General features: G+C 40.7%; 1 protein-coding gene across 1 annotated transcript in view; it reads left to right on the forward strand.

Annotated features, from left to right (window-relative positions):
* TRPA1 (transient receptor potential cation channel subfamily A member 1) overlaps positions 1-14001 on the forward strand; it is a 61430-nt gene that overhangs the window by 18078 nt on the left and 29351 nt on the right. The window contains exons 9-13 of the mRNA XM_073329391.1: positions 6048-6147; positions 7271-7371; positions 9321-9490; positions 9578-9742; positions 13742-13856. Coding sequence (XP_073185492.1) covers positions 6048-6147; positions 7271-7371; positions 9321-9490; positions 9578-9742; positions 13742-13856 — 651 coding nt within the window. The remainder of the gene's footprint in view (positions 1-6047; positions 6148-7270; positions 7372-9320; positions 9491-9577; positions 9743-13741; positions 13857-14001) is intronic.

Consider the following 14001-nt stretch of genomic DNA (forward strand, 5'->3'; position numbering starts at 1 on the left):
CATTGTCTCCATAGTAAAAAGAGAGAAATATTGACTTTGGGTTTGATTATCACTTGTATCCTTTAATAATCCGCATCTCATTTAAGGCATGTTAGCTTGTATAAACGTTTATCTTATTGTAAGTGCTTTTTCTACTTGGAAATAAAAATGGCAGCTGTCAAAACATTCTTAACAGGTATAAAGTTATACGTCGTGTTTTAGACAATGAGAGCCTGTTCATCCCCACAAAAGCAGAATTCGCCTGTAGCATTATACACCCACTTTGTACTCGTGCCCAATGTGAATGACTGCACAAGATGCAAAGCAGTGGAGAATCAAGCCCTGCAGCTAAAAATTGAACTAATGGTTTGTTTTGTCGTCCTCATGTAGGCCCTGATTCAGCATAACACTTATGCATATGCTTAAGTCCCACTCAAGTTAAAGCATCTGCTTAAGTTATTTCTTGAACAGAAATTGATATGCCTTAGGGTTTTGCTAAATCAGGGCCTTAAGAAGCAAAACAAATTAAGCTTGAAAAAGAAAATCTAGGTCATTATTTTAAATGTTTTGAACTTTATGTATCTAACTTTAAAAAGGGTATTTGCAAATTGTGGTCAATTGTGTATCCAATACTTGTGCAATTATATTCACAACTATGGTGTTTGCATATGCACATAGACAGTTCTTTGTCTCTACTGTATTGGAAAGCATCTGATTTGTGCACACAAATGATGTAATTGCATACACATATTAGGCATTCAGTTGTGTGTGAGTAATTTAAAAAAATCAGAACAGCAAAGTCAAAATGTTCACAAATGTGCTTTAGAATTGGTTGTATCATTTTCCATTAGGACTTCAGGCTATCATGATTTAGAATTCTGTTTGTATACTGGACAAGTTAGCTTTGAGATCTCTTTACATGCTCAAGACCTCCTGAGTTAAGGATGTCTCTCTTAAGGACTGCCTCAGTTAAGGCATCTTGAGTTAAGAACATTTTAATTAAAGTTTCTCTCCCTGAAGTGATTTTATATCACTAAGGGGCTTCTTTATTAGCCCTTTATTCTTTTTTTCATCTTCTTTTCTTTCATATTTTCGTTGTCACCCTTTTCAATTAAAAAAAACTATATTAAATGCAGGAATAACATTAAAGTAATGTTAAGGAGAACTAAATTACACAAAAGTCAGAAAATTCAAGGTTTGTAGAGCACTGATAACTTGAGCATGTTATAAATATACATTATCTTCTATTCCTGATGTCCTTGTTAAATATATATTTTAATATACTGCTCTTAATCTTGTTAAATACATTAAAACATATATGATGTACAATATTGTTGAATTCATGTTCCTGAGAGGTCAACAATAGTAATGTCTGGAGTAAAGGTAACCACTCAGAATGTTTATGTAAATGGCTACTCATGACTCGCTGCAGCTGTGTCATGTGAAACTATATTTAATCTCTGATTGACAATCGGATAGGAAAATCTCTGTTTGATTGGCTTATCAGAAATGAACACTTTTTTTCAGTTGCCCTCTTAAGTTATTGAATGAATAGTAACTGAAAGGCAGGGGGCAGGGAATTATTTGTTATCCTTAAGAAATTCATGGCCTTGCTGGATAACTTCCTGGTGTTTCTGGTCGTTATGTATATAACAATCAACTTACCACTTTTCTATGAACAACAAGATTTATTATTCCTCAAGTTAAATATTGATTCAGGCTTTGGTTAATAATTCTCTTGTGATTTAGGGCCTGATCCAAAGATAGTTGAAATTAATGGAAAGACTCCCATTCACTTCAATTGACTTTAGATCAGACTTGCATTAGATGTTAGATTAGTTCATCTCTCAACTCTAGAAACGTCCACATCACAAAATCCACCATCGAAGCTGCCATGTATTGGCCCTTTACTTGCACTCCCTGGCAGTCTGAGCAGAGAAGACAATGATTTAATGGGCATAGAGATCAAACTACATTAATTTCTGGATGTGATTCCTCCAGGACAGGTGTAAAATGCAGTGGTATGGTGGTTCGGAAGAGGCTTGCACAGTTGCTGCCTATTATGTGGATAGGTAGGGAACCTTATTAATCAGGGCTGTAATTTTGGTACTTTTCCAGACCACTAAGTCTATTATTTTCAAACTTGGGTCCATTAAAATAGGCACCTAACTCCAGGGCTGACCCTAGACCAAATGGCGCCCCAGGTGAAGAGTCTCTTTGGTGCCCCCCCATTTGTTAAACTTTTGAATACCTTATTTTTATGGCATTTCTAGCCCATTTCATAACTTTGATGCACAATTTGCATGTATGATTTATCCATGTCATATAAGTTGATAAATTTGCACACTAGGATCTGTAAATCTGTATGCCACATGTACACAAATCAAAAAGATTTTCTCTAAGCTTATAGAAACTTTTTAATTTTAAGAATAACTGAAATGTACTAACATCAAGATATTGAACTGTGTACCAACATTGGGTGGACCAGTATTCAATAGTATTACAGTAGGTGACAGTCTTAGAACGTTAATCCTACTCCTTGAGTTCAAAAGGTTACTTTTCTCACCTTTGCCCTCATGGACTGAAGCACAGCATCAGAGAGATCCAAATACTAGCCAATGCCACTTTCAAATGATAAAATAGCAAGTGATGTCAGTTTCACATCAGCTGTCATCAATCGAAGATATGTTTTAATGAGCCCAAACATCAAAAAACTGCGCTCACTGCTCGCAGCTATGACCAGCAGCATGAGCAGAATCCACACATTAGAAAAAGTGTCCTTCAGCTCTGCTTCAGAAATGAATTGGAGAACTTGGAGTGGAGAGTGTGTCTCATGTCGCAAAATGTGACAAATATTGTCCAATTCACCATAGAGGGTTTTATCATTGACTTCCGAATATTCCCCACATGTCAGTGTCTGGTGAAGGTCTGTACAGTTGTTCAAGAGTGGTTTCCTGTCCACTGATAGCTTACTAAGGTCATACAAAAAAACCCAGGTCTTTTCATGGTGTTTCATTTATCCACACTTTTCTTTGATGGACAATGTCAATGACTGAGCAAAAAAATGTCAATGACTGAGCAAAAAAACACTCTTGAATTTTTATTCCGAGCTTCCCATCACCTCATCTCTGCCCTCAGAACCAAACTGTCTCTTCTTCGGATGAATACAAGTTTCCGTGAAGACAGGCTCAAATCCTAAGTTTTCTGCCATTTCTTTGACAGCAGTGATGGCATCCTCAAATTCATTGTCTCTGTAGGCCACAATGAAATCAAGGCAGCTTCTCATCAAAGTAGTCGCGGTCACGATGTCCATCAAGTGAGTTTGTAACGCCTTGCTTACAACGTTTACTTGGAACAGGATATCTTGCCAAACCACAACTGAGACCAGAACTTTGAAGTTAGTGATCTGGTTTGCCAGGGCTTTGAGCCTCGTATTGCATTCCAGCCTTGGCTTTACTTGACTGTGCCACTGCCATCAGCGCATCAGTCATTTGGTACTTCACTGGCCTCACGCTGTCAATGTGGCTCTCCCAGCAAGTGTCCCTTAGTGGCTTTGGGGTCTGATTTGTAACACTGTCCATGAGGATCTTCCACCTGATAGTTCATGCTGAAAATAGGACGTGTATTATTTGCAGTACTCCGAAGAGAGATACTGAATCTGAAGAAGATGATGCTACATCTGACACCACCAGGTTGAGGAAATGGTAGCCACAAGTCATGAAGAAAGCTCTTGGATTCAGTGCAAAGATCCTTGCCTCAGCACCACTGTTTCTTCCCTTCATGTTCATGCTGTTGTCCTAGCCTTGGCCATGGCAGTCCTAAAGCTTTATTTTATTCTCCTTCAAAACTTTCATAAATAGTTCTGTTAGGCCTTTTCCAGTAGAGTCGTCCACAGACTGGAAAATAGATAGTGTTCCTTTACTTGGATACAGCCATCCTTGTCATCAACAAATTTTACTGTAAATGACATCTTTTCACTGTGACTAATATCAGGAGTGCAGTCTATTATTACGGCATAGTACTTTGCTTTGCTGAGTCGCATAAATATGTTGTCAAACACCTTCCTTGCCATAAGGTCAATCGATTCATTTTGAATTGTTTTACTACAGGAATGGGTCATAGCTTCTTTACGAACTACTCAATGTAGGTATTCATGCGTGACAGTGTCATATTTCCCAAGGAGCTCTACCAAACCGAGGAAATTACAGTTATGTTTAGTGAACAATTTATCCAACGAGCCCGGGAGAGACAAATTATTCTTTGCAAGGAAGAGGGCAGTTGAGATCAGACACTTGAACACATTCCTCCAATAATGAGTTTCTACATTATTAACATACTGGTTTTCTGCATCTACTCATTTATTCAGCTTGAGCCTGGACTTAACCTCCATCCATTTGGAGTAGGCTGTAAAATGGCTGGGTGACTTTTCATGTTGCTTCAGAGCATCAGCTGAGTTATGTCAGTAATTTTAGCTGGAAAGTGCAAGCAATGATTTGACATTCTTGTCAAATATTTTGCAACAAAACTGGAGCACTTTCTCAGTTGATTTTGAATAAGCTAGCCATTGTCAATTCAGTTTCTCACCATTCTCGAGCACTCTTTCGCAAGGTGACTTTGAGAAATGTCACTTCCGCTCATTTACTAGAAGCGTCATATCTTCAGTTTTGCCTGGCCCGTTCAAAATTTTACGATCAATATCAGCAGAGTTTAGGATCGCTGGCCATAAAGCAGGATCTGATGTATCGATTTGCAGTGTGCAATTTTTCTCACTACTGTTTCTGTAGTCATGTGAGGTTGATTCTTCTTTATATTTTCTCTTCTTTTCATGTAAACCAGATTTTTCTTTGTTATTACTCTCCTTTTCATGTGAGCCACATTCTTCTTTATCATCACTCTCCTTTAGCTTGTCAGGAAAACTGGACGATTCTCCATAACTTTCCTCACATTTCCATTACTTATCTTCATGTAAATCTGCTAATTCCTTATTAATATGACTTCCATCATTTATACTTCACTCTTCAATTTCTTCTGCACTGGGACGATTGCTTCTACCTAAAAACCAGTCTATATTGTTCTGTTTCAGATATTTTCCTATCAAATTTGCCCCTTGCTGCAAACTAGATTGCAATTGAGCTTTTTGCTTCCTATACTGAGCTCCTGAAGGCTTCTTCAGGGGCATCTTTTATTTTCTACGGGGGGAAAAGAGACAGTATTAGGGAGAGCAAAATTCTATGTTCCACAGTCTTAGAAAGTCATCAAACATTACGTGTTAAGCATGTCAGAAGAGGTAACAGTATTTCTTTTATGTTATTGCGTAGGGGTTTGGTAGATATCTATCATCATTAAATATGTCCTTTATTAATTGCTACTTACACTCTTCAAATCTTAAAACACAAGTACACTTTCACAGTTACACAATAAAGCAAGGTTCACATTATTGCGGCTGGACATTCACTTCACTTCACGCTTATATCTCACTAACTGACTGATTGGCGACGCCCTGCCCCTTATGTACCACGAGGGCATGGCTGACAACATTCTAGGAGGTTCAAGGAAAATATAGTTCTCAGAAAGTCTGGAAGGTTCCACAAGATTCTACAACGGTCCAGAACTTTCTAGGATGTTAATGAAAAATGAATCCAGATACAGAATACCTGAAACATTTTACTTCAAACATTCTATTTTCCCTTTTGTCACTAACAACAAAAACAGCACTCCAAGCTTGGCATCCCCCAAGCCCAGCAACCTAGCTGGTCACCTGCCCCTAAATCCGGCCTTGCCTAACTCCACACAAAGGACCTGATATTCCCCAGCTCAGCACCTCTTAAAATCAAGATGCTGTTATTTAGATGACTAAATATGGATTTAGATTCCTAACCTTAGCCACTCGAGTTTGAAAACTTTGACCTAAATTCATTTAAATTAAGAAGGAATTTGTTTATTGAACTTACATAATTTAAAGCATGTGAAAGTGTCTAACCATGCCTGTAATTCTGCTCAGTTTACAATTTATTGCTAAACAGAATTTGTTCATGAATCCATGATAAACCTGGGTTTTTTCATTGCAGGGAGCAAATATTGATAGTGTTGACATTGAGGGTCGGTCACCACTTCTGCTGGCTACTTCCTGTGCATCATGGAAAATTGTGAATTTACTACTCTCAAAAGGTACAAAGGAACAAACAAGTATTACATGGGGGTTGGGGGGGCGGGTTCTGAGAAGGGTCCATACAAGTTAAGATTCTTTCCCAAGGGACTCCTCTTCAAGCCCCCTACCTAGATAGCAGGCACAAGTGAACACATGAACTGCTCCATGCTAGCACCCTCTACAGTGCTAAATCCTCAGAAAGGGAAAGGAGGAGGCAGGGCCATGTCCCTGCCCCTCCACATCAACCTACAGAGTGTGTGGGCTGTGGAAGGAAAGCACATGCTGCACCCTCCTAAGGGTTGGTGTGCACTCCCCCTGCACTCTCCACAAGCTCAAGGCAGCTCTGCACTACTGACTACACAGAGAGGGAACAGAATTATTGAACATGAAGATACCACTTTGACATGGTCAAGTTTCTGACCATTAATGGATTTTAAGTATTAAACCTAAACTGCAGTAAGTGGTCACAGTGTAGTGTCACCTGAAACTTTACTAACTACTGCACCGTTAATGAAGGTTCATCTTTAATTGTCAGTTGCCACATTTTTAAGAGTAAGCTACTGTAAATATTCTTATGAGTATTTCTCTCATTAGTATTTATAACATTAATTTTTATTAACAACAATTCTTTTTTTTTAAATAGAAAGCTTATAGTAAAACTATTATGGACTTTAGAAAGACACTCTCTTGCTTCCAATAAGCAAGACACTCCATTTCCGTGTTGCCCAGCTATTATTATGTTATAATAGATTATTCATATAACAGCACGGAAGTAAACTGATATTAAAACATAGATTTCCAGTTGAAACAATATGACTATGGCAGCAATACACTATGAACCTGATATATTTAGAGGTGTTGATCATGCAGCCTCCATTCACACCAGCAGTTGTGGAGGCTCAACGTTTCCAAATATTAGACTCCTATAAATCTGAGTGCTGCAGTGGAACAAATGAAATTCATACGTTACTGGAAATTGAAAGCTTAGAGTCAGTCGAAGTCTTGGTGTGATATTTGTTGTTGTATTGGCTGAAATAATTGTATTTTTAATTTCATTTTAGCGTGTGTATTTTAATCAAACATGGCTAGTTATCAGAGGCCAGTAGTTTTGAATTGCTAGTATTTATCTCCATATTTATTTAGGAGCAAATATCTCTCTAAAAGATCAGCTTGGTCGGAATTTCTTGCACTTGACAGTACTGCAGCCTGGAGGATTACAACATCTGGATGAGAAATTTCTGCAGGTACAGTGAGGATCTATTTGTATCTTTGGTGAATTCAATATCTTTGTCCAACAGTTTAAGGATTCTCTTTTCTTCCAGAACATTTATGGAAATTCATTTTATTTGTAAACTCACCTCACTGTCCCCACAGGTTAATTTAAATAGATACAAATATAAAAATAAACATGACCAAGCCAATAATACGGATCTCTCTGGCAGGCAAAGGAATAAAGTTATTTGCTGCCAGGGGATTGAATGGCTCAGGAGATTAGCAATATATTATAGAACCTTTTCTCCTACTTTGCCCATTAAGAGGCACTCAAACCTTGGGATATGCTGCAGCAAATTCTTAAGGAAGTCTCCATTGCCTGGATTTCAGTAAATCCCCAGCCATATTTTAAAACAGGAGTATCAAACATAATTCTGCATTTGGCCTGTTTGATGTATTTATATGGGCCACATGAAATATTCAGATTCTCTGGAATCTAAGCTTTCATTTAAAGAAAATATAGTAAGTTTCTAGCCCTCATAGCTGCAGAGATAACTTTTCAGATGTGAGCCGAGTATAACTGCTGCAGTTATATCTGCCTGAATGTGCAGACAGCTTGAAACCATGAGTCAGAGGTGTGAACTCCCCATATTAATCTGATTGGAGAATCAACTTTAAAGAACAATGATGATACTTGCATGTCACATTGTCAACTTTTAAAATTATTTAATCACTGATTATTTCAGTGGATGGAATGGGGTTAGGAGCTGGGAGTGAAGTACACTGGACTGGGAATTGGAAGTTGCCGCAGGAAGGGAAATGCAGAGAAAAGAGGAAACTCACAAAATTAGAGGAGGGAAAGAGAAAGGACGGGAAGGAAGAGAAACACAAAGCAGAAATCAAAGGAGGACTTGTGGCACCTTAGAGACTAACCAATTTATTTGAGCATGAGCTTTCGTGAGCTACAGCTCTGATGAAGTGAGCTGTAGCTCACAAAAGCTCATGCTCAAATAAATTGGTTAGTCTCTAAGGTGCCACAAGTACTCCTTTTCTTTTTGCGAATACAGACTAACATGGCTGTTACTCTGAAACAAAGCAGAAATTGTGATGCCTCAAGGGAAGCATATTCCCTCACTGAGTAGTGAATGTGACAATGAGGCATTGAATAAATAACTAAATGTTTCATTACTACCTAAAGGCTCTATTCTCCTATTGCTCTCTGTGCAAACCTACTGACATCAGTGGGCATTCCACTGTATACTGTGGGGAATACATACTCCTAAATTTATACCCCAGCCCATGGAACACAATTAAACAGAATTTATTCCTCTGAATAAGTTTGACACGTCTTCTGTAAAGGTCTTCACTTCCATTTGAATTCCCCGGAGGACGGTGTTGGCAAATGCTGTCTCCCACCTCCTGAGATTGAATCTCCGCTGTAGTGCAGCTGCTCCCACTTGCACAGGAGTTCAGTTTCTGCCTCTCTGTATTACTGTGGGCAAATTTAGCCTCAGGTAATTTATGACCAAATTTTTTCACCTGCTGATGGCTTTGCAGGTGTCCACACTGCAAAATTACCAACATCCTCACTGGCCTCCTTCTTAATGGCCCCACAGAGAGACCAAATATTCAGGAGGCATGTAGGCTGACATGCCTTCATTTTCCTCCCTAATGTGGTTGAGGTGCATGGTGTGGCAGTGTAAGAGAATCTTGTACTTCCTGTATGTACCTGTTCTGTGGATAAATACAGAGCTTGAGGGCCCAATACTGCAAGTTGCTGAGTTCTTCTTGTGAAGTGTGAATTCACTGAAAACCATCAATCAGCATACATATTTTTAAAACGCTCTCTTGTTTTTGTTGTTTTAATTTTACCTTTCTTAAAGTTCCATAAAGATTTTTTTTAAATGTAGCTTCAGAAAATTACTGCTAACTAACTAGTAACATTGGTAATATGTATACAACCATTTCCATTTGTCAACAGATGAAACATATTAAAGATTTTGTAGTGGAAGAAGATGACGAGGGGTGCACTCCACTACATTATGCATGCAGACAAGGAGTGCCCTTCTCTGTAAATAGCTTGCTCGACTTGAATGTTTCTGTCTATTCTAAAAGTAGAGACAAGAAGTCTCCATTGCATTTTGCAGCCAGGTAAGTGATGCAGTCTACACAATGTATCAATGCCATTTTATCCATCCAGATTTTCTCAGCATTAACTTGTACGTTAATCTTTTAAAGCTATGGGCGCATCAACACCTGTCAGCGACTTCTCAGAGACATGAATGACACAAGGCTTTTGAATGAAGGTGATAAGAAGGGAATGACTCCCCTTCACTTGGCAGCCCAAAATGGTCATGAAAAGGTTGTCCAATTTCTACTGAAGAAGGGTGCCCTCTTCCTGTGGTAAGTGTATGGGTTTTCTTTCTTTAAAATAATTAGAGTTACTGAGCTACTTTATTACTTACATTTTGTATTCATCTCTAAAGTTGTGCTGGATTGTCCACACAAGTTTGCATTAAAGCTAAGGTATGAATTATCACATGTACATTAACATGTATATTACACTTTTGTTTAAGTCATTAAGAATATTCTACAATGAACCTGATTCAGGGGGCTTTTCATATAATGCGTTATTAGTCCGGGACAATTCACTAACACATAGGATGTCACAATATTAACATGAAATAATTTTAATAGAAATAAAATTGTGTGCATTTAATGTTTGTCAGTTGCCTTAAATGTACAATTCAACAGTACTACAGTGTTGTAGGCAGCATCAGCTGTTAAGTGTTAGTACCACATGACCTTGAGCGGATCACTGCGGACTACATGGCTCTGGGAAGAAGGATAAAGGAGTTTGAGGCACAAGTGGTGTTCTCGTCCATCCTCCCCGTGGAAGGAAAAGGCCTGGGTAGGGACTGTCAAATTGTGGAAGTCAATGAATGGCTACGCAGGTGGTGTCGGAGAGAAGGCTTTAGATTCTTTGACCATGGGATGGTGTTCCATGAAGGAGGAGTGCTGGGCAGAGACGGGCTCCACCTTACGAAGAGAGGGAAGAGCATCTTTGCGAGCAGGCTGGCTAACCTAGTGAGGAGGGCTTTAAACTAGGTTCACCGGGGGAAGGAGACCAAAGCCCTGAGGTAAGTGGGAAAGTGGGATACCGGAAGGAAGCACAGGCAGGAATGTCTGTGAGGGGAGGGCTCCTGCCTCATACTGAGAATGAGGGGCGATCAGCAGGTTATCTCAAGTGCTTATATACGAATGCACAAAGCCTTGGAAACAAGCAGGGAGAACTGGAGGTCCTGGTGATGTCAAGGAATTATGACATGATTGGAATAACAGAGACTTGGTGGGATAACTCACATGACTGGAGTACTGTCATGGATGGTTATAAACTGTTCAGGAAGGACAGGCAGGGCAGAAAAGGTGGGGGAGTAGCACTGTATGTAAGGGAGCAGTATGACTGCTCAGAGCTCCGGTATGAAACTGCAGAAAAACCTGAGTGTCTCTGGATTAAGTTTAGAAGTGTGAGTAACAAGAGTGATGTAGTGGTGGGAGTCTGCTATAGACCACCGGACCAGGGGAATGAGGTGGATGAGGCTTTCTTCCAGCAGCTTGCGGAAGCTACTAGATCACATGCCCTGGTTCTCATGGGTGACTTTAATTTTCCTGATATCTGCTGGGAGAGCAATACAGGGGTGTATAGACAATCCAGGAAGTTTTTGGAAAGCGTAGGGGACAATTTCCTGGTGCAAGTGCTAGAGGAGCCAACTAGGGGGGGAGCTTTTCTTGACCTGCTGTTCACAAACCGGGAAGAATTAGTAGGGGAAGCAAAGGTGGATGGGAATCTGGGAGGCAGTGACCATGAGTTGGTTGAGTTCAGGATCCTGACACAGAGAAGAAAGGTAAGCAGCAGGATACGGACCCTGGACTTCAGAAAAGCAGACTTCGACTCCGTCAGGGAACGGATGGGTAGGATCCCCTGGGGGGCTAACATGAAGGGGAAAGGAGTCCAGGAGAGCTGGCTGTATTTCAAGGAATCCCTGTTGAGGTTACAGGGACAAACTATCCTGATGTGTCGAAAGAATAGTAAATATGGCAGGCGACCAGCTTGGCTTAACAGTGAAATCCTAGCGGATCTTAAACATAAAAAAGAAGCTTACAAGAAGTGGAAGGTTGGACATATGACCAGGGAAGAGTATAAAAATATTGCTCGGGCATGTAGGAATGAAATCAGGAGGGCCAAATCGCACCTGGAGCTGCAGCTAGCGAGAGATGTCAAGAGTAACAAGAAGGGTTTCTTCAGGTATGTTGGCAACAAGAAGAAAGCCAAGGAAAGTGTGGGCCCCTTAATGAATGAGGGAGGCAACCTAGTGACAGAGGATGTGGGAAAAGCTAATGTACTCAATGGTTTTTTTGCCTCTGTCTTCACTAACAAGGTCAGCTCCCAGACTGCTGCGCTGGGCATCACAACATGGGGAATAGATGGCCAGCCCTCTGTGGAGAAAGAGGTGGTTAGGGACTATTTAGAAAAGCTGGACGTGCACAAGTCCATGGGGCTGGACGAGTTGCATCCGTGAGTGCTAAAGGAACTGGCGGCTGTGATTGCAGAGCCATTGGCCATTATCTTTGAAAACTCGTGGCGAATGGGGGAAGTCCCGGATGACTGGAAAAAGGCTAATGTAGTGCCAATCTTTAAAAAAGGGAAGAAGGAGGATCCTGGGAACTACAGGCCAGTCAGCCTCACTTCAGTCCCCGGAAAAGTCATGGAGCAGGTCCTCAAAGAATCAATCCTGAAGCACTTAGAGGAGAGGAAAGTGATCAGGAACAGTCAGCATGGATTCACCAAGGGAAGGTCATGCCTGACTAATCTAATCGCCTTCTATGATGAGACTACTGGTTCTGTGGATGAAGGGAAAGCAGTGGATGTATTGTTTCTTGACTTTAGCAAAGCTTATAACACGGTCTCCCACAGTATTCTTGTCAGCAAGTTAAGGAAGTACAGTCTGGATGAATGCACTATAAGGTGGGTAGAAAGTTGGCTAGATTGTCGGGCTCAACGGGTAGTGATCAATGGCTCCATGTCTAGCTGGCAGCCGGTGTCCAGCGGAGTGCCCCAGGGGTCGGTCCTGGGGCCGGTTTTGTTCAATATCTTCATAAATGATCTGGAGGATGGTGTGGATTGCACTCTCAGCAAATTTGAGGATGATACTAAACTGGGAGGAGTGGTAGATACGCTGGAGGGCAGGGATAGGATACAGAGGGACCTAGACAAATTAGAGGATTGGGCCAAAAGAAATCTGATGAGGTTCAATAAGGATAAGTGCAGGGTCCTGCACTTAGGACGGAAGAACCCAATGCACCGCTACAGACTAGGGACCGAAAGGCTAGGCAGCAGTTCTGTGGAAAAGGACCTAGGGGTTATAGTGGACGAGAAACTGGATATGAGTCAGCAGTGTGCCCTTGTTGCCAAGAAGGCCAATGGCATTTTGGGATGTATAAGTAGGGGCATAGCGAGCAGATCGAGGGACGTGATTGTCCCCCTCTATTCGACATTGGTGAGGCCTCATCTGGAGTACTGTGTCCAGTTTTGGGCCCCACACTACAAGAAGGATGTGGATAAATTGGAAAGAATCCAGCGAAGGGCAACAAAAATGATTAGGGGTCTGGAACACATGACTTATGAGGAGAGGCTGAGGGAACTGGGATTGTTTAGTCTGCAGAAGAGAAGAATGAGGGGGGATTTGATAGCTGCTTTCAACTACCTGAGAGGTGGTTCCAGAGAGGATGGTTCTAGACTATTCCCAGTGGTAGAAGAGGACAGGACAAGGAGTAATGGTCTCAAGTTGCAGTGGGAGAGGTTTAGGTTGGATATTAGGAAAAACTTTTTCACTAGGAGGCTGATGAAACACTGGAATGCATTGCCTAGGGAGGTGGTGGAATCTCCTTCCTTAGAAGTTTTTAAGGTCAGGCTTGACAAAGCCCTGGCTGGGATGATTTAAATGGGGATTGGTCCTGCTTCGAGCAGGGGGTTGGACTAGATGACCTCCTGAGGTCCCTTCCAACCCTGATATTCTATGTTTCTATGATTCTATACCAGGGTCTTGTAAGTTTTTCACTCATTTCAGAGGCGAATCCCGTGAAACAGGCAGGATCCCACAAGATCACATATCTGCCTTTGAGACCCAATTACTTCTACACAGTTGAGATTATCCTTACATGGTTGAGTGTAATGCTAGTAGGAGACTATTGTACTTTACTCAGCAAAAAGACATTGACATTGATGGAGAACAACAGTGGAGAAACTATTGTGAGGGAGGGGAGAATCAGGCCCATGAGCTCAAGGTTGTAGGTTATACTTGTAAAAATATGTGAATAACATCATATCTGCTGTTTCAAAAGTGATTATAAAGGCTGGACAGCCCTGCACCATGCTGCCTTCGGAGGATACACTCGCACAATGCAGATAATTTTGGATACTAATGTAAAATCTACAGACAGAGTGGATGAAGAAGGGGTATGTATATGTATAATTTTTGTTTGTTTCCACTCTATTGTCTCATTGCAATCAAACAGGTAATCCCTATTAGCAAACTTGTTTCACTGTTGAAGGTTATGAGAGACTGTGTTTATGATAATATATTTCTTTTGCCAGTTATAAA

Source organism: Lepidochelys kempii, chromosome 2 (genome assembly GCF_965140285.1).
Source record: "Lepidochelys kempii isolate rLepKem1 chromosome 2, rLepKem1.hap1, whole genome shotgun sequence".
NCBI lineage: Eukaryota > Metazoa > Chordata > Testudines > Cheloniidae > Lepidochelys > Lepidochelys kempii.